At 54.3% G+C, this 18,327-nt stretch overlaps 1 protein-coding gene across 26 annotated transcripts in view; it reads right to left on the bottom strand.

Annotated features, from left to right (window-relative positions):
- Positions 1-16,731, bottom strand: part of Lrp8 (LDL receptor related protein 8) — a 71,937-nt gene extending 55,206 nt beyond the window's left edge. For 25 of the 26 annotated variants that reach the window (XM_087549832.1, XM_087549840.1, XM_087549834.1 and 22 more), the window contains exons 1-2: positions 16,465-16,731; positions 15,632-15,751 (exon numbers count right to left, since the gene is read on the bottom strand). In XM_087549832.1, coding sequence (XP_087405958.1) covers positions 15,632-15,751; positions 16,465-16,579 — 235 coding nt within the window. In that variant the 5' untranslated portion in view covers positions 16,580-16,731. 26 annotated transcript variants of the gene reach the window in all.
- Between the last annotated feature and the right edge of the window lie 1,596 nt (positions 16,732-18,327).

Here is an 18,327-nt window from a genome sequence, read left to right as displayed (position 1 = left end):
CCCGACTCTCATGCTGTGTGACTGTGGTAGAGTGGGTCACAGTACAGCGGAGTGAGGCGCCGGTGCCATCCATTGCATTCACTGAAAAGAGCACCTTGAAGAATCCACAGAGCCAAAGTTTGTGGGGGAAAGGTTAGGCCCTGGGGCTGTCTCGGGTTGGGCCTAGCTAGACTGTGGAATGACTTGTAAATGACATGGAAGGAAGAAGAGTTAGTGGGCACTCCACCAGAATGGCCCCAGAGCCTGTTTTTTCAGCCACTGAGGCTTAACTAAGCTGCCTCTACATTCAGGGAACTCAGCCAGTGTCAGTCAGGCTCTGGAGAAGAGAGAGCAGTGGCCACAGCCCAGGAACAAGCACAGCCCCGAAGCCTCCGAAGCCTCATCCATTCCCCTCAGCTGCCCAGCAGAGGCCTGGTGCGAGGCAGACGCAACATAATCTATCATTAATGACTCGTTATTATTAATAATGAGGGGGCTGGAGAGATGGTTCAGCGGTTAAGAGCATTGACTGCTCTTCCAGAGGGCCTGAGTTCAAATCCCAGCAACCACATGGTGGCTCACAACCATCTGTAGTAGGATCTGATGCCCTCTTCTGGTGTGTCTGACGATAACAACAGTGTACTCACATACATAAAATAAATAAATCTTTAAAAATATATTAATGAGGAGATGCCTGTCTCAAGGAAGAGGCCAGGGCCTTAGCCCTACATACATCTTGGGTTACTCTAGGCAAATCGCCTGTCAGTTTAAGGGCGTTGGGATCACACATTGGCTTCAGAGACAGGAGGGGCCCTGGGCCCTAGGTCCTCAGTCCCTCATGTGAAATTACACAGCTAGAACTTGGTTCTAGAGACCTGGCTGGTAGTGAGCTAGAGCACAGAGTTCACCTCCAGAAAAGCATTGGGACGCGGCACCCAACCACCCCAAGTACACCCAACCCCTGCTCCAGGAGGTCCAGCCTCTCACCCTCTTGATGCATCACTCTCTACCTCACTTACCTCCTCTGTGAAGGGGTAAAGGCAGGTTGTGCTGACAAGGCACATGAACTGAACAGCGTGACCCAACACAAGCCGAGGGCTTAGTGGAGACCTCAGCCAACACCCTGGGGACCCAACCCTGTGAGGGGTCACTAAGAAACTAGGCAGACTCAAGGGAGTCTCAGTGTTCACAGAGATGCTGTGAGTCAGAAAGACCAGCCAGAGGCCCTGGTGGCCCTGTGGAAGACTGAGACGCCTGAGGCCTCAGGGCAGACAGACAGAACATTCTGAGAGCTGAGGACTGCGTTATGAAAGAGCGAGGCTCTGCCTCAGAAGCTATGCATGCAAAGAATCCATCCACCTACCCACCCACCCATCCACCCGTCCAGCAAGCGTCCACTGGACTCTCTGTGCCCACTGGAGGGGGAGCCATCCCTGCTTGTTGAAACCACCCTAAAGAAACAAGACACACCAAAGGAACCAGATCAACACCAGGCCAGGACTGTCCACTCTTGAGTGAGCAAGGGGCATGAAGGCAGCTTGGTAAAGTTAGGTATGAGTGCTGGCCCAGGAGGCATCCTGCTTGAGCCCTACCCTGTGCACTCTGCGATCCAGAGGCCTCCTGTCCCAGGCCCTTCTTTGGCCACAGCTCAGTGTCAGTCCCCAGAGCCCCTGCCCACCCCCAACATCCAGTGAGGAGAGCACATCTGTCCTTAGTGGGTAGGGCAAGAGCACAGCCAGTCGAGGCAGGTGTCAGGCTCACCCCTTGCCCACTCTCCAGCCCCACAACACCTACACGTAATCCACCCCCAAGTTCCTGGGGAACGGGCTCTAAGGAGGCCAGGCAGCCAGACCACCAGCTGCTTCCCCTCCCTACACAAACCATGGACACAAAGCACCCTCCCCCAGCTCTGCAAGCCTGTGGTGACAGCCTCTTGGCACCAGCTCTCCCCTCCTCCATCTGTCAGGAATCGGTGCAGACAAACTGTGAGAACCAAAGAGGAAGTAGCAGTGCTGCGTGGACCCCTCCCCTCTCCCTGCCTTCCAGAGCTCCCTTCCCCTCTCCATCCCTCCTCTTCCATCTGTCTCCATGGTCCCTACAGATGAGGACATTGACAGAGTGGGCACTTAGAAAGGACGAGGACAGGCTACCCAGCAACACCCTGACGCCGCCGTGACCATAGCCACCCTCAAGTCTTCCCTTCTCCCTAGCCATCAAGAGATGCTGAGATTGAGAGCTCAGTGTTCCCACCTGTATAATGGGTATAGTAATCTCTTACCACGCCACCCATGAGCTTCAAGACCACACATGGAAAAGGCTTTGTCCACTGTGAAGCTTCACAGGAAACAGATGGCCAGTGTCTCTGACATTGTCTAGGGTTTCAGTGCTGCCTTCCCCTGGGAGTCACGAGGCCACAGCAGAACTCAATGGATAAGTGTCCTTCACAGTAGGGAAGATCACAAGAGGACCCTTCGGGGCTACAATCTCCCCATAATTCTGAGAGGTGAGCAGGGTGAGGATGAGGAAACCAAATAGCCATCCTATGCTGTGCCAGAGGCAGACGGTGGATCAGTGCCCAGGAGTCCCGGTCCTCTACACAGCACCCAGGACGCTCAGCCATGTCTAACTTTCCACCAGGCTCTAAGTCTCTCTGCACTCTCCAAAACATGGAGTAGAGACCAGCATTTTTGTTTTCAAGTGAACCATGCCCAGCTGGCTCTTCAAGTACCAGGGTAACCCCTGCTGTAGGGCTCCAGGAGTAGGGAGCAGCCATCAGGACTTGTGGGGGGTGCAGGAAGGCTGGCCCAGTGTTCAGGGGACTGAGGGCTTTCTGAGCTGTGACTTTTATTTTTAACCCTGAGACAGTTCTAAGCAGACCAAAATGAATGAGTCACGCTTGTGTGGGGTAGCACTTGGCAAGTGACAAGAAATAGGCAAACATAATTTTCATTGGAAAAGCAAGCTGCCTGCTGGTCCCACCTGTGAGAGTCCAGGAGGAGGGGAAGCTCTGGTCTGACCCCAGCCATAACATATAGGGGAAGGTCATGGGTCCTCCACCACAACATATAGGGAGGTCATGGGTCCTCCACAACATAGACATGAAAGGTCGTGGGTCTGCCACCCCTTTATAGTGGCAGAGGCTGAGGCTCCGAGGAGATAACACATAGAAACTGGAGCCGGCGACCCTGGGGTAGGGCCCATCGCACATAACCAAACTCAGGGAACATTGGAGGGAAAAACACGGGGCTCGAGTTTCCTTCACGCTTCCCCACAAGTGCCAAGGGGACAGACATACTGCAAGAGGTAGAGTGCACTGGGCATATGCAAGGGACACCCTCCACTTATCCTGATTCCCCCCTCCACCACAGGCATTCCCCAGCCCCTGCTCCCATGTGTCACATATACATTGTGAACCACAGATTATTATTAGATCATCACAGAGGGACCGGGACAGAAATGGAGAGAAACCTGCAAGATGAGAAGTGTGTCAGAGAAGCATCCTGGAAATGGTGGGTCTACAGTTAAGAGGGGTTGGCCTGCATGGGGGAGAGGGAAAAGCTTTCCACTTGGAAATGGCTAGAGTACAGTCCAGGGGTTTGGGGCACAGTGGAGACCTGAGGCCGGCCTCGGAGGAGGCAGGTGCAAGGTAAGCTGCGACTGGCTCTGAACATCATCTGAGGAGACTGCCATCTCTGAGGCAGACAAGGAAGACACCCTTGCCCCTTTCAGAGTGCCCCTGAAAAGCAGAGGTTAGACAGGAGGCAGAAGACCCAACTCAAGGGTGTACTGCCATGGAGTCTGGGAGGGTGAGTGTGTTGTGGGTAGGGGGTGGGGCACAGACTGACAGGTGGGTGGCAGGCAGGGGAAGAATTTTGGGTAAGGATGCAGGGAGTGGAGATTTCCAGCAGAGCCCCACACTCATGCACTGTATCATGGCTGTCACAGACCTCGACGCTGCTGCCAAGGAAGCTAAACTTTCTGTAGGATGTCACCTTTGTCCCGGGACAGCATACATGTTCTCGGGGAGTCAGTGACGTTACAGGAGGCAGGCTTGCCAATGACGTCTGAGGATATGCAGTCTGTGAGCCCCACAGAGGTCAGAGAGCTGGAGACCTTCAAGCGGGATGTGCTTCCTTGCACTGGGGCAATGGCAGGGTAGAGAGGAGGGGGTTCAGAGTGGGCTTGAGAGAGGTAGGAGCAGCCTCTGTAAGCAGAGGCTCCTAAATCAGCTGGACCCAGAAGGCAGGCAGGGAGGACTGACTGAAAACACTGCCTTGGCAGAGAGTAGTGGGCAGTCAGCAAGTTTCTTGTCTCGAGCTGCTAGACCCTACCCCTGGCTGCTGAGAGATTCCTGTGTGTGCTAGCCAGAGCCTGCTTCACTCTAAGGGCCAAAGCTTGCTCAAGCGGTGCCTTAAGACTTTCATAAGGACATCTCTCTGAGGCCAGGCATACAGCCTTTAGCAGTGCACAGAACAGAACAATTTGGGCCGCTGTCTTGAAGCCCTCCCCATTCCCAAAGATGAAATGCTGGAGTCGGGCAGGGGACAGAAGATGGAGCTGAGGCAGCCCTTCAGCCCTGCCTGTCACAGTCTGCATCACAGGCAGTGTCCTCTCTGAAGGGCCTAGTGTCCTTCCCTTCCTGGGCACATCCAGAGGCAGAGCCAGACACATAACCTCCTCTGCACATCACCCTCTGCAGGTCCCCAAGGCTCTGCGCTCATTCTTTAACAAGGTTCCCGGAAGGACTCACTCTAAACTGGGCCAGTAAGTTCCAGCCTGGGCCATGGGAATGTGGGGTACTAAGGAATCTTTCTGGGGGCTCCCTGGCCCCTCCCAGCCCATTCAACAGTGGTACAGGAGGCAGTCTCTCACGACAGGTTGAAAACAGGTTTAAAGGATGTCAAAGCTTGCTCCTGCTGCTTCTGCTTCTGTAATGGATCCCACTGTCACCCAGAGGTAGTTCGCAACAGGCTCCACTCTCGATGGCTGGACGCCCCAGAGGTCAGGCAACTTGCCCAGAGTTGCTCAGCTGCAGTGTTGAAGGTGAGTTGAAGCCCTGAGAAGGATTTTCACATCTGTGCTCCCAACTGGCCATGAGCTAAGTTGAGATTGCTAGTCAGGCCTAGAAAGGAGCTGGGGCTGCAGTTCAATTGCTGCCCCCAGTGGCTCAAATACTGGTCTATGAAGCCCTCCCCAGGGAGGGCCATAGCTTTACCAAAGTCCTGCAGTTAAGTCACAACAAAGGGCAGCTTGCTGGGTCTGAGGGTAGGGCTGAGAACCCTGGGGTTGAGGAGCTTGCAACACAGTTCAGTTCTCTATCAGGAACAAGGGTTCAAGCCAGGGTTTCTGGAGAGAGAACTCAGCACGGAACTGTAGGGGCAGGAAAGACCCAGGCCAGCGAGAGAGAAGGAAAGGCAGAAAGTGCTGAGCATAAACTCATGACTGTAGACCACACTGTGTGACCTCCAACCCATGGTGTATACTCATGGGACCACAGTGTTTCTGGTACTTTCTGGTGCTTTCCATGAGATAGGCATTACTTAGTCCCTACACGGGACAGACTGGGGTTTGTGTTCAAGGGACTTACCCAGGGCCAAGGCTGGAGCTCCTTAACAGTGCAAACCACGATGGCACTAATACCAGTTGGTTCAGCCCCAACCAGGGATGTATACAGGTGAGGCTGGCAGCAAGAGGAGACAAACAGCTTTTCACAGGCAGCCAATACCAAGTCTGCTCTGGCTAGCTCACAAGTCACCCCAGGCAGCTAAGCAAAAGTAAACAGGCATAAAAAGATCCAAGGAGAGATGGAGGAGATGGCTCAGGAGGCAAGAGCACTTGACCGGATGAAGCCCAAAACCCATGGAAAGCTGGCCATGGAAGCACAGCGAGCAGCCTGTAAGCCCAGCATTGGGGGCGCACACAGACAGACCAGAGGCTTGCTAGTCAGCCAGCCTACCTGCAAAGTGAGTTTCAGTCTCACGGGACAAAGAGCAACAGAGGAAGACAAAACCAATATTAATGTCTGGCCTTTGCATGAACGAACACACACACACACACACACACACACACACACACACACACGTACCACACCACCATATCACACACGTAAACACACACCATATCCACACCACACACATATACACTTACCACCGCCCCCAAAACCCACATATATATACACACACCATATCCACACCACACACATGTACACTTAGCACGCACGCACGCACGCACGCGCACGCGCACACACACACACACACACACACACACACACACACCTGTTTACATGGTTTCCACTTTTTGTGTATAGTTTAGACCATGTCCCCTCAGGTTAGGGCAGAGCCCCTGGGGTTCATAGGGTTGGCTCTCCTAGCTCCCCAGTCTGTCTCTGGATGTGAGCCTTCTGAAGCTCCTTGGCGCTTCCATACTCAGGCCCTGACTGTGGTAAACTCCAGCTTCTATGAACACCCTGAATTTCAGGGGAAAACAACAGAATACTAGAGAATTTGTGCTGAGTATGGCCTAGAGGTACCCAACTTCCAAGAGTAGACCCCCCTCAGGGGTTCATGGACATGCCAAATGGCCACCTGGTGAGATGGACCTGCAGCCTGGCCCCAGCTGTGGGTAACTACCTCAGTCCTCAGGGAGGGGCCGGACAGCACATCGCAGGCTGTGGCCCAGGCTGCAGAGGCACGGGACAGACTGGAAACAGATTGCTGGTGACTCTCTAGTTACAAATAAATACTGGCCACAACAGCCTGGAAGGCAGAGGTGGGGGGGGGTTGCTTGATTTGGGCCACCTTGGCATAGGTAGGAGGAAGAGTGTCACCTTGGTTTGTCCAGAATGGTCATTTCCCTCCCGGTTATACCTGCTTCCCAACATACACTGTATGCCACAGCCAAAAGAAGGGACTTTTTTTAATTGAAAATTTTTATACACTATATTTTGATCATATTCTCCCCCGCCCCCCAACCCCAGATCCTCCCTATCTCCCTCCTTACCCAACATCATGTTCCTTCTCTCTCTAAAACAGACAATACAAGACCTGGACTTTAAGGCTGATGGGCAGCAGATGGTAGATCGAGGTCTAGGAAGTGGGCATGGAGGAGGGCTGGCTTGAATGTCCTTGAATTCGGGCCATCAGGAAAGCCCATGCTGCCTCCAGCTATTCAGCTAAGCAGCTTAACCTGGGCCTGGTAGGACCTTCCTGCTTCTTCAGCCTCCTTGTCCCTGATGTCCTCCTGGGCCCACTGTGAACCGAGGGTGAGCCAGCTCTGGGGCCATCTAGAAGCTGCCCTGGGTCCCACAGCAGTCAGGATGGGAGTGACTGCTGAGGCACTATTGCAGCCTGGTCACCTCCTTCCCTCCGGGCGCTGACCTACATCTATCGCTCCCGCTGTTCTCTCAGCAGCTGCCCTCTTGCTGCGCCCTTGGTGGAGGACAGCGGCTGACATATGCAGGAATCGCATGCTCAGGGAGGGGCTGGGAATGTATCGTCCACTGGTCTTCACACCTCCGTGCTGTGGCTGCTTCAGGATGGCTTGAGGGGCAGCCCAGCCTTGCTTGTTTGTTCTCTTCCCTCCATGATGGTACTGGTCCAACCCAAAGAGGAGCTTAAGCGCACAGAAGGGAAGGCAGCCAAAGAAGACTGCACCTTGCGGCTGAGCTCTGGATCCCCAAATGCTCAACTGCTCTCTTCTCAGGTCCAGACCAATATCTAGCTCAGGGTAGTCAACCTCCCGTCCCCCAGGCTCTCTCCGGCCCCGAGCTCAGACCCAGGCAGGAGTTTGATGTTCAGAGGGCCCAGCAGTACAGATAAAACCAGGACCAATGAATGAAAGGAAAAATAAAGTTCAGGTGGGGAAGCCACTTGTCCAAATCATACGGGCAGTTTGGGTCAGAAACAGAGTAATCACCACAGAGAAAGAGGGTTCTACTAATGCAATGAGACAGATGAAGCAAGCAATAGTTTGCATTGTGGGTTTTTGGTGGATGAGTGTCCTTGGGCCAGAACACAGTTGTCCTTTATCTCTGCTCTGTGTGACCCAGATATGGCTACTTTGTGTCATGGGGCTAGGACAAGATGGCCCTGTGCTTAGGGTCCTTTGGGACACCAGGGCCATGAGGGCATACAGGGGTATCCCTAAGGTTTGCTCATATTTTGTTGTTTGTCTCAGTTTTATGTGTTTTGCTTTGTTTTTTCTTTTTAGTTAGAGTCTAGCTCTGAAGACCAAAGAATTTAGGCTGCCCTAAAATTCCAGATCCGCTTGCCTCAGCCTCCCAGCCGCTGGGGTTACAGACATCTCTAGCCACAGGAGAACACGTCACCACACTGGGCCACCCTCATAGGGCGGTATAATCCAGTCCATTTAAACAGTGTACACCTATGTTACTGGCCTGGGACACTCTATATGATATGAGAAAATGATCTAAGTGACAGGACCTCGCTTTTGATTAAGAGAATTACTTTCATGTAATCAGAGGTTATTTCTGTAAGGAAAAATAAAAACAAATAAACAGGATCCACTGAAGTTATGGCTCCAGAACTCCCAGTAACCAAGCAAGTCCTGTGAGGCCCCTTACCCTGCAATGCCTCTTCAGGGCAGTGGGGCCTACTCACTCCATTGTGGACCTTCCAGATCCATGTCTGTGGGGCAGCACTGAGTGTGACAAGCCAGTGGCAGGGAACTGACAGAGTAACAGGGAAGAAGTTCCTTGTAAAGCCAATGGCCAGGCCAGTGTCTGGAGTACCACCGAGGGCCACAGGACCACTCCCATGGCTTTGGTGGGTGCAGTTTCCCAGAAAGGCTTTCACCTGCTTGTCCTGACATGTTCTAGAAGACAGCATTTGGGGCTAGAGAGATGGCTCAGCAGTTAAGAGCATGTATTACTCTTGCAAAGGGCCCAGGTTTGATTCCCAGCACCCACATGGTGGCTCACAACCATTTATAACTCCAATTCCGAGATGTAACACCTTCTTCTTACCCCGCAGGCCCTAGGCACTCATGTGGTATATACATATATACAGGCAAAAGAGCCATACACATAAATTAATAAATCCAGAAGGTTGTAGGTAAAGGCAGTGAGGGATCATGGGAGCTGGGTGCTGGTGCTGGGCGACTCAGTCATCAGGACATTCAAGAAGCCTGACAGGATCCCAGAGTCTATACTCCCAAGGTGCCCAACTCTCCTAGTTATAGGTGCTGGACTGGCCCCTAGTGAACAGAGGCCAGACCAGAATGGTGGGAGAAGCATAGAGTTGGTACTGAGCAGAGTTCCCCTATGGGAGCCTTTCTCTTCTCCTCTAAGCTCTTCCTGGGCCTTTCCAGCCCCAGCTTGGGTGACATAGCAGCTTGTAGCAGGAGGAAAAGCTTAGGGCCTGGTAATGAAAACATCTGCAACCAAGGGTCCTTTTTGACTGATGGCCAAGGGCACACCCCAGAGCTAGCTCAGGAGGGAGCCAGCACACTCTATGACAAGGGCTGGCAGAGAAAGGGAGGCTGTGGCACGCCTCTGGGTCTGACATGAGGTCCTGACTGGTGTATGTGAACTGATCTCTTCCTTTCGGCTGCAGCAGACCCCATAGACAGAAGCAAGCCCTACTCCTGACCAGTCAGGTGGTTCTCAGTGTTTTTCTTCTATGACATGCAATCACATACCGACAGGCCTTGCCTAGAGGTTTTATATAAGTAAGACCCAGCAGAGAGCACATTCAGGAAGCCATGGGCACAGAACAAGTCACTTTACCAAGCTTGCCAGACATCCTAAGAAGCCAGACAATGTCCAGCCAGGACAGCATATGCATGCAGTCCCCACCAATACCAGAGTCCAAAGCTCTGGGGTGTGGCAGGCACATGTGCAAGAGTGGGAGTGGGGATGCCTGATCTTCTTCCCCAGTCCCACTCAGGAGCTGAACACCTTACTTCTCAGAATGGGCCTTGATGGCCCCGGAGGTCTGGAAGGCAGGAGGCAGAGTGCAGGTGAAGCTGGGAGAACGAGTTGACACTGCTTTCCGGGGCCACTGTCCCGTCCTCCTTTCTCAGTAGCACAGCTAACAAAAGCCCATGAGGCCAGGAGAGGGGCCTGTGTTAGGACTCCACGGGGTCTCCAGGGAAGGTCCCTTCCAGTCCCACTCCCCAGGCTGGAAACGTGTGCCATAGGGAGACAGGACTGGGCACTGTGTCCTTTGACCCCAAGAGAGCGGACAGAGCTGAGAGAGAAGCTGATTTGTGTTTGTACTCATAGCACTCAGTTGGCTGAGGCAGGAGGATTACTGTGAATTCAAGATCAGCCTGGTCTACAGAGTGAGACCATGTCTCAAAAGGAATAAATATGAAAAGGGGGACTAGTAGGGGCGAGCAGGAGGGAGGGAGGGAGGGCGGGAGGGGAGTGGGGAGAGGGAGAAGAAGGAGGAGCTAAGGCAGTCGGTTTTCTATGGCAGAGCTCCAGTCCAGAAGCCAGGCCATCTGCAGCACACCAGCCATGCCATGTCTCTCTAAGCCTCTGTTTCCTCTTTAAAATGGGAATAAGAAGAAAACAGAGGTAAGAAAGCTGAAGAAAATAAGCAACCCAACACAGCCACAGGCCAGTAGGCAGCGCCTGTCAGTGGAGATCTGCAGAGGAAGGGGACTATTCTGGAGTCCCTGGGGCCTAACCCAGACCTAGGTGAGAAGGCACCTGAGACTATAGATAGCAGGGTAAGGAAAGGTACCCTGGGAAAGGTGGCACCTACACCTTCAGAGACCCAGCCACCTTCCTGGAACAAGAGGTCCCTGGGGACAGACCATTCACCCTGGGCCAAGAGAATGCCACCTGACTATACCCTGAAGGTGTGCTTGTTCCGCTAGCCCTCCAGGTCCCGCTCTTCCTCTGTCCCTGAGGTCCCTCGGATTCACCTGCTACCTCATTCCCCAAGGAGGAAAGCTGTCTTTCAGCCAGTCAGTCAGTCAGTCAGTCAGCAGCAGCAGCAGCAGCAATAGCAACAGCAAGGGAGGAAGAAGCCACACAGCCACTGGCCAGCTGCAGCCTCAGAAACTGAGGGGACTCTGACCCCGGAGGGGCCCTGGAACGCCCAAGGGAGAGCCTTCAGCACTCGCAAGGCCTGCTGGAACAATCCAGTGGCACAGATGGCAAGGCAAGCTTGAGGCCTGTTGCAGTGCCACCTACAGCAGATACAGGTAGGAGAGAAGCAGGAGGCTGCCCACTAGGACCTGCCCTTCCCAGCCCCAGATTACTTTCAGAGACCCGCCACATCTGTTAGATTCATTTCTTCCCCAGTCTCTCCCTTGATACATTCTGCACCTCTAGGTCATCTTAGAGCCACCTCCACTGTGGCTGTACCATCATCCCCTGCCTAAAGCCCCCCAACACACATACCCACACAACCCCTGCCTGAAGCCACACCCCCGCTGGAGCCACACCCCCTGCCTGAAGCCACACCCCCTGCTGGAGCCTTCAGAAACTCTTGTCCTGGAGTAGGGTTTGGGTGGCTGCTGTAGTAACAGTCTTAGAGATGTTCAGCTGAGTTTCACCCACCACGCTACCCACTGCTACCCATCAACCATCTCCTACTCACCAAGCATATTCTCTCAGTTAACCCCACATCTCTGGGAAGGAGGGACTATTGTCACCAGGCCCACTCAGTCAGGGGGGGACAGCTGGGGTTATCTGATCCAGAGCTGCACAGAGTTAGGATTTCAGTATTCCCAGTCCCTTATCTCAGCCTGAGGAAAGAGTGGAACCTTCTTCAGGGAGGACCTCCTTGTCTAAGTTTCAGAGGGTGGTTCTCAATGCTGCAACCCTTAACAGAGTGCCTCATATTATTATTTATTATATATTAATGATATTTTAAAATTACATTGTTGCTGCTTCATAACTGTAATTTTGCTACTGTTATGAATCATAATGTAAATAACTGATATGCAGAATATCTTATCTGTGACCCCCCACACACAGGTTGAGAAAGACTGGGAAAGCAGGGAGCATAGGAGAGAACAGTGCTTGGGAAAGCAAACGGCACACACAAAGGCCTGGAGGTGAGAAGAAGGAGGCAGGTGACAGAGCTGCAGCGGTGACCAGGCTTAGAGGAAGACGCAGGAAAAGTCTGCAGGGCAGTGGGCACAGGGCCCAAACATGGAAGGCCAACAAAGAGGTCACAGTCCTGGCTCCATCCTCAGGGTGCTGGGGTGGTGGAACAGCTTGGTCACCCAGGAAAACCAAGGTTCAGAGAAGAACAGCTCTCTGTCAATGATGTCATCTATCCAAAGGGACAATGAAGTGGGGCCTGGTGTCTTGGTTAACTGCAGCCAATCGTGCACTACATCACAAGCCAGGACCTGTAGCCAAACTGTCATCATTCGTAAGGCCACCACCAGGCAAGCTCTGGCATCCCTGTAGCCAGGACCAACTAGTGGGCCTGAAGCCTGGAAGGCTGGGCTGTCACTGAGTAGGGTAGATGGATGGTGGCAGATAGCTAAGGCAAGGGAAAAGCAGGTGAGTATAGGAAGGGGGCTTCCTGACCCAATCTCCCACAAAGCAGTCCAGCATTCCAGGAGCTAGGGCAGTCTGGGGGAGGGGAGGGGACCCTCACACGTCTCAGGATGAGAAATGGAGAGAACCCATGCAGGCTCCATGGTAGCATGCCTGAATGCACATTGAAGCAATTTTACTTAAACACACTGTTCCTTACCCCTCTGAGCCTCTACAAGGTGGAAACAGCTCAAGCCTCTCAGGCTCCACCATCTTATAGACTGAGGAGCATCGGCAGAGACACGTGGCCTGGCTGGCCGCCTGGAGGTCCCGAACGCTTGGCAAGTGTGAATAGATGCTGTGTTTAATGGTCCAGGAGCAAAGGGCTGGCCAGAGACCAGAATCCCCACCTCTGCTTCCAGACACCAGGAAGCAACAGGAAACCCAGGCCTACGTGAGCCCACAGAAGTCCCACCCAACTTCCCCTGGCTGGAGACCTAGGACGTCAGACCCTTCCTCTGCTTTGAAGGCACATTGGGAACTGAAGCTCCCATAAACGTTCCTTCCCTAGCCCCTGAAGATAAAGATCAAGACTTAGAAGACCTCAGTATGAGTTTCAGAGCCAAGGACAAACTGTCTGACTTGAGAGTCGGGGTACCTCTCTGAACACTGGTGGTGACCTCTGCAGCATGGGGTCCGTGCCACCTTTCATTTGGGTTTGTTGAGACAGGGTCACACTACCTAGCATTAGCTAGTCTAGAACTCACTATGTAGACCAGGATGGCCTCAAACTCATAAAAATCCTCTTGCCTCTGCCTCCCAAATGATGGGATTAGAGGCACACATCACCACTGCCCACCTGTGTCTCTTATTTTAAGATGTCACGTCTCGAGTGGCTCTTCCAGGGACGAGCTCCGCAGTAGCCTTCTATAGGAAGCCTGTCTCAGCCTCCTCAATGGGAAAGCTCCCTCTTTCCCTTCATACTTGGGCTGCATCAGAAGCTTGGATTCATTGTGCCCACCTACACTGAACAGTTTTACAAAGAGAAGCTGACAACCAGACCCCTTGTGAACAGAACAGAGTAAAGTATCAGGGGTGGAGTGAGTCTGGGCAAGTGGCCTGGAATGGTGTACCCTCAGTGTATGTATCTGTGTGCCCACAGAGGCCACAGGAGGGTGTCAGATCAGATCTGGAGCTGGAGTTACAAGAAGTTTCGAGATGCCGGCCGTGAGTGTAGATGCTTGAAACTGAACTCTGGTCCTCTGCAAGAACACTAAGTATTTAAAGTACAGAGCTATTTCTCCAGCTCTGTGGGGAAGAATTTCAAAATGCCTCCCGCCCCTTCTTGCCAGCCCCATGAAGACTTCCTATGAGCTAATAGAGAAAGGAGAGACAGGCATCCCGATGGGCACCAGAAGAAGCAAGCTCGTAGAGTCAAGCCACATGTGACTAATGTGTGCTGCTACTACAGCCACTATACTTTCTACTCCACACCATTGACACCACGGACATCTGCCCACTAACTGCCTAGAACCCAGCCTCACCCATCTCAAACCAAAGCAGCTGCCAGACTGCCTCAGAGCTCTCCTAATCCCACCTCAGATTGCCGACCACCCTTGCCCGTCAGGCCCTCCTGTCCACAACACACTCCTACCACATCAACTCATGCCTGAGCTAAGAGGCAGGCAGAGATCTTGACCAAGTTCTGCCATCCATCCTGCCTATACTGTGTGTAAAAACACCCTATCTCTCAGCCTCTCTCTACCTATAAAATAACAAGGAAAACATCACAACCACACTTACTGGTGTTCAAAGAGCCAAGGAGATAAGATACAATGTTTCTATTTCTGCATCTTGTCCTGTGTGCGCCCCTCTAAGAAAACCAGAACAACTCTACAACTCCCAGGCATGAGATACCCTCTAATATTTTACCCAACCACAGCCACATAGAATAAGAAGTAGGTTACGAATTCTGGTAGAAGATGCCTAAGTTCAAGCTGAGTTTGAGGCAGAGAACCAACAAAGTAGGAGAGAGTTGACTCCCACAAGTTTTACTCTTATCTTCCCATACATGCTTTACACATGTTCTCCACCCCAAATAATGCTAAACCAGGAAACCTTAAGGACTTAACAGACTGCTTCAGAGTGTTGTTCAGACTACCGTTCCTGAAAGCTGAGCCTGTGTTGACACCCTCCCCCCATTCTGACACCATGCTCCCACACTGCAGGACTGGCCTGGTCTGTACACCCAACATCCGGCAGGCAGACAGCAGGCCTCCATAATGACAACTGAAAGGTCTCCTAGGTAGATGTGGCTAGAAGAGTGTGGGTTCTTGGTACCAGGAAATGCATTCCTTTCACAGCAGAGAAAGCCTGCTAAGTCTGTTGCAGCAGGGCCCCAAAGCCACCTGAATAACCCCGCCTGTGCAAGGGGGAACTTCCATCAGTTGCTCAGGGTGTATAAAGGCCACGCACAGCAAAGCCATTGGGGCTCCTATTTGGCTTGCCTTTTCTGCCGTTACTCCGGAGGCTTCCAGGAAACACACTCTTCCTCCTGAGCCCCTCCTTGCTGTTGGCCCCATGACTCACACCCAGGCTGGGCTGGCAGGAGGAAAACGCTCACTGAAGGGTGACTCGACAGAAAGGCAGCGGCTGTGACCAGAACCTGAGTCTACCACGCGGAGGATGCGCGCGGGGGTGCGGCCGGGGCGGGCCAGGGCAGGGCCTAGAGCCCTTTACAGCACACTGCCAGCCCCACGATTGGCCGCTCCGGCCACAGGCCTATGGGGTGGTCCTTACGTAGCCAATCAGTGGCCCCGGGGAGCCCATTCATTCATAAAACCGAGCAAGGAAAGAGCCCCTCGCGGCCCGAGCTGCGTGGAACTTTGAAGTGCGCGCGCCCAGTGGGGTCCAGAGTGGGGACCGGATCCATAGAGCTTAGAGGTGTGCAGGGGCTGCCGCATCCCCGCCTATAGTCTCGGGCTAGTAGCCTCAGCAAGCCGGGCTGGGCTCCACCCTAAACAGGACACGCCTGCCACCCGGCTCCGGCCGACAGCTAAGAGCCACCCAGCCCGGAACAAGGCGGCCAGTCCGGGGCAGGTGGCCCCATGACGGATGCAGCCACGTGCGCAGAGGAGCATGGCGCCCCCCAAGGTTCCCCCTCCCCTGGTCGCCGCGGCGACTCACGGCAGTCGTCCTCGTCGCTGTTGTCCGAGCAGTCGTTGTCTTCATCGCATCTCCACACCGAGGGGATACAACGCTCGTTCCGACACCGAAACTGGTCCTCTTCACATTCCTTGACCGGCCCTGCGGGGGATGGGGGACGGGTTGTGAGCTGGGTGACTGCACAGGAGCCCCCCACCGTGCAGCCCTGGCGGCCGAGAAGTCCAGCGGGTATAGGAAAAGGGGAGATACCGGTGAGCTCCGGAGCTCCAGGCACCTTAATTCTGGGAGAGGACAGGATGCCACGGGTTCCTCCACTGCAGGACCGACTGATGGTACAGTGAGACCCGACACCCGCTTAACGGCCCGTGGCTATACCCCGCCTTCAGACACACTCACCCTCACACACAAGGAAAGTCAGGTCCACGGAGACCTAGCCTGAGGGGAGCCCCGCACACTGGCGACAAACGCACCGGGCACAGGGGCTCAGTCTCTTCGCAACCTGTCACTCTCCTCGGCCCGTAGGGGTCCTCGGAAACGCATTGTCAGGAAAGGCTGAACCGCTTCGCTCGTCACCGCGATGGAGCGCGCGTCTCAAATTAAACCAAACCCCAGACCCTGAACGACTATCCCCTGCAAAGTTCACGGGCCCGGGGGACCCGGCGCCCATCCCCCAAAAGGGTGCCTGGAGTCGGGGCATAGCTTCGGTAACCAGAACCGTGAGCGGGGATCCAAGGCGAATCCAGGGAGCTGGAACCCCCGAAGCCTCTCTCCTGGGGCCTCCCGGTACAGCACCCCCTCCCCCCGGCCGCGCTTTGTTGGCGGCTCCGAGCCGGCCGGGGAAGCGCCGTACGCACCTTGGCCGCCAGGCAGCGGATCCGCTGTGGAAAGATGCTGAAGCTGTAGCAGCAGCAGCAGCAGCAACAGCAACAACGCCAGCGGCCGGAGCGCGCCCCGCTCTGGGCGGCCCATGGCGGGCCCGGGGCTCCGGCCGCCGCGCCCCGAGACCCCCGCGCCGCCGCCGCGCCTCAGCCCGCCAAGTCCTTGCCGCGGCGCCGGGGCTGCCGCTGCCGCCGCCGCCACCACCACCGCTGCCGCCCGCCCCGGCTCCCCGGCTGCATTTCAAGCAGGTTCGGTGACGCTCGGCGGCGGGGCGGGCTCAGGCTGGGCGCGCGGCCCCGGCCCTGGGCGGCCGCCGCCGGCGCGCGCGCTCCCTCCCGCCGCCGCCTCCGCCCCACGCTCCTCCCGCCGCCGCCTCTTCTCCTCCCCCGCCTGTCCTTGTCCCCTCCTCTCTCGGTCCGAGCCCCACGACCCTGCTCTGTGTGCGCGCAGGTGCTGGGAGCGAATACACAAGGACGAGCCCGGCTAGGCTCTGCCTCCCCTCCCGCCCCCGCGGTTTCCCCGCGGAGATAGCAAGCGGATGAGAGAAGCAGGCTATGGAGGAGAGCCCAGGCTCGGAGAAAGATGTTCTAGACGCTCAGGCCGGTGCAGTGAACGCGCGGAGCGCGGGAAGGCTGCAAGCATTGCCAGGGAGAAGCTAGGGGTGCCGGGCAAGACCTGACATAGCTTCAGATTAGACTAGTCGCTTTCTGTGACCATGTGCACCTGTGATTATTATACACTGTGTGATCCTGAGAGAGGTGGGGGCCTGACGCACAGACTGTTATCCATATTCATCCTTCTCTGTTGGCCAAGCAGAGGAGCAGATCAAGGGCCTGAAGGCATGACAAGGTAATCCTTGCTGCGGAGAAGGGCTGGGACTGTGGAGGCCCAGATGTGTCATCCTTGCCGCCAGAGGCCGCACATCTAGTGTCTCTGGGCCCCACTAGCCTCTGCACAAAGAAAGCCCCTCCTTGATAGTGCAACCCCTTAGACTAGATTCCAGCCACCTGCCGGTGAGCCTGGCCCAGCAGCACAACCTTCTTCACAAAATGAGATTCCTGGGCACTGGTTGTAAACCAGACCCGCCGAGAGTGCCATGGCACAGTGTTAAATCGGCCCTCTCCCTTGAGAAAACAAAAAGAAAAAAAGAAAAAGAAATAAAGAAGAAAAAAGAGTGGGAACTGTGATTCCTATGCCCCGCTGGGTCAGCAGCCTCCTCAGCCTAATCTCTTCCCCTCAAAGGGTAGCCCATGACAATGGCTATGGCCACCGCAGACCTTGGAAGATCACAAGTGCTTCATCCTTTGGTCACGTTAAGGCCCCATGCTGGGTCTGGAAGTCCTGGCCACAGTGAGGTCCCTAGCAGAGGGGAAGACAGACCATCAACAGAAGAAAATTTAACAAAAACGTATACAGCATGTGCTGTGTGTGTTGGTTGAAGGCATCGTAATTAAGGTACTTCCCTAATCTCCCAACGTTTGCATATTAATTAAAAGAGAGAAATTCAGAAGCAAAAAGAGTTCTATCAGATCATAATTGTGATGAAAAAATAAACAATATGAGGTCGTGGAAGTAATTTAGAGAGGCGATCACTTCAGAGAAGGTGACATTTCACTGACAGCGAGGAACCTGACCACATGATGGTCAATAGCAAGGCTATTCTTGGCAGAGGGAAGAGTGATGGGGATGCATCACATCGTGGCAAACTAGTGGTGGGAGAAGTTATCGCATCAGGGGAGGCTTTGGGGAGTCCGCAAGGCCCAATCACAGGATGGTTTTGTAGACCACAGCAAGGAGTTTGGATTTTGTCCCAAGCACAATGATACCCACTGTGACAC

This window comes from Rattus norvegicus, chromosome 5 (genome assembly GCF_021556685.1).
Source record: "Rattus norvegicus strain SHRSP/BbbUtx chromosome 5, alternate assembly SHRSP_T2T, whole genome shotgun sequence".
NCBI lineage: Eukaryota > Metazoa > Chordata > Mammalia > Rodentia > Muridae > Rattus > Rattus norvegicus.
This window is presented reverse-complemented; position numbering and strand designations above follow the sequence as displayed.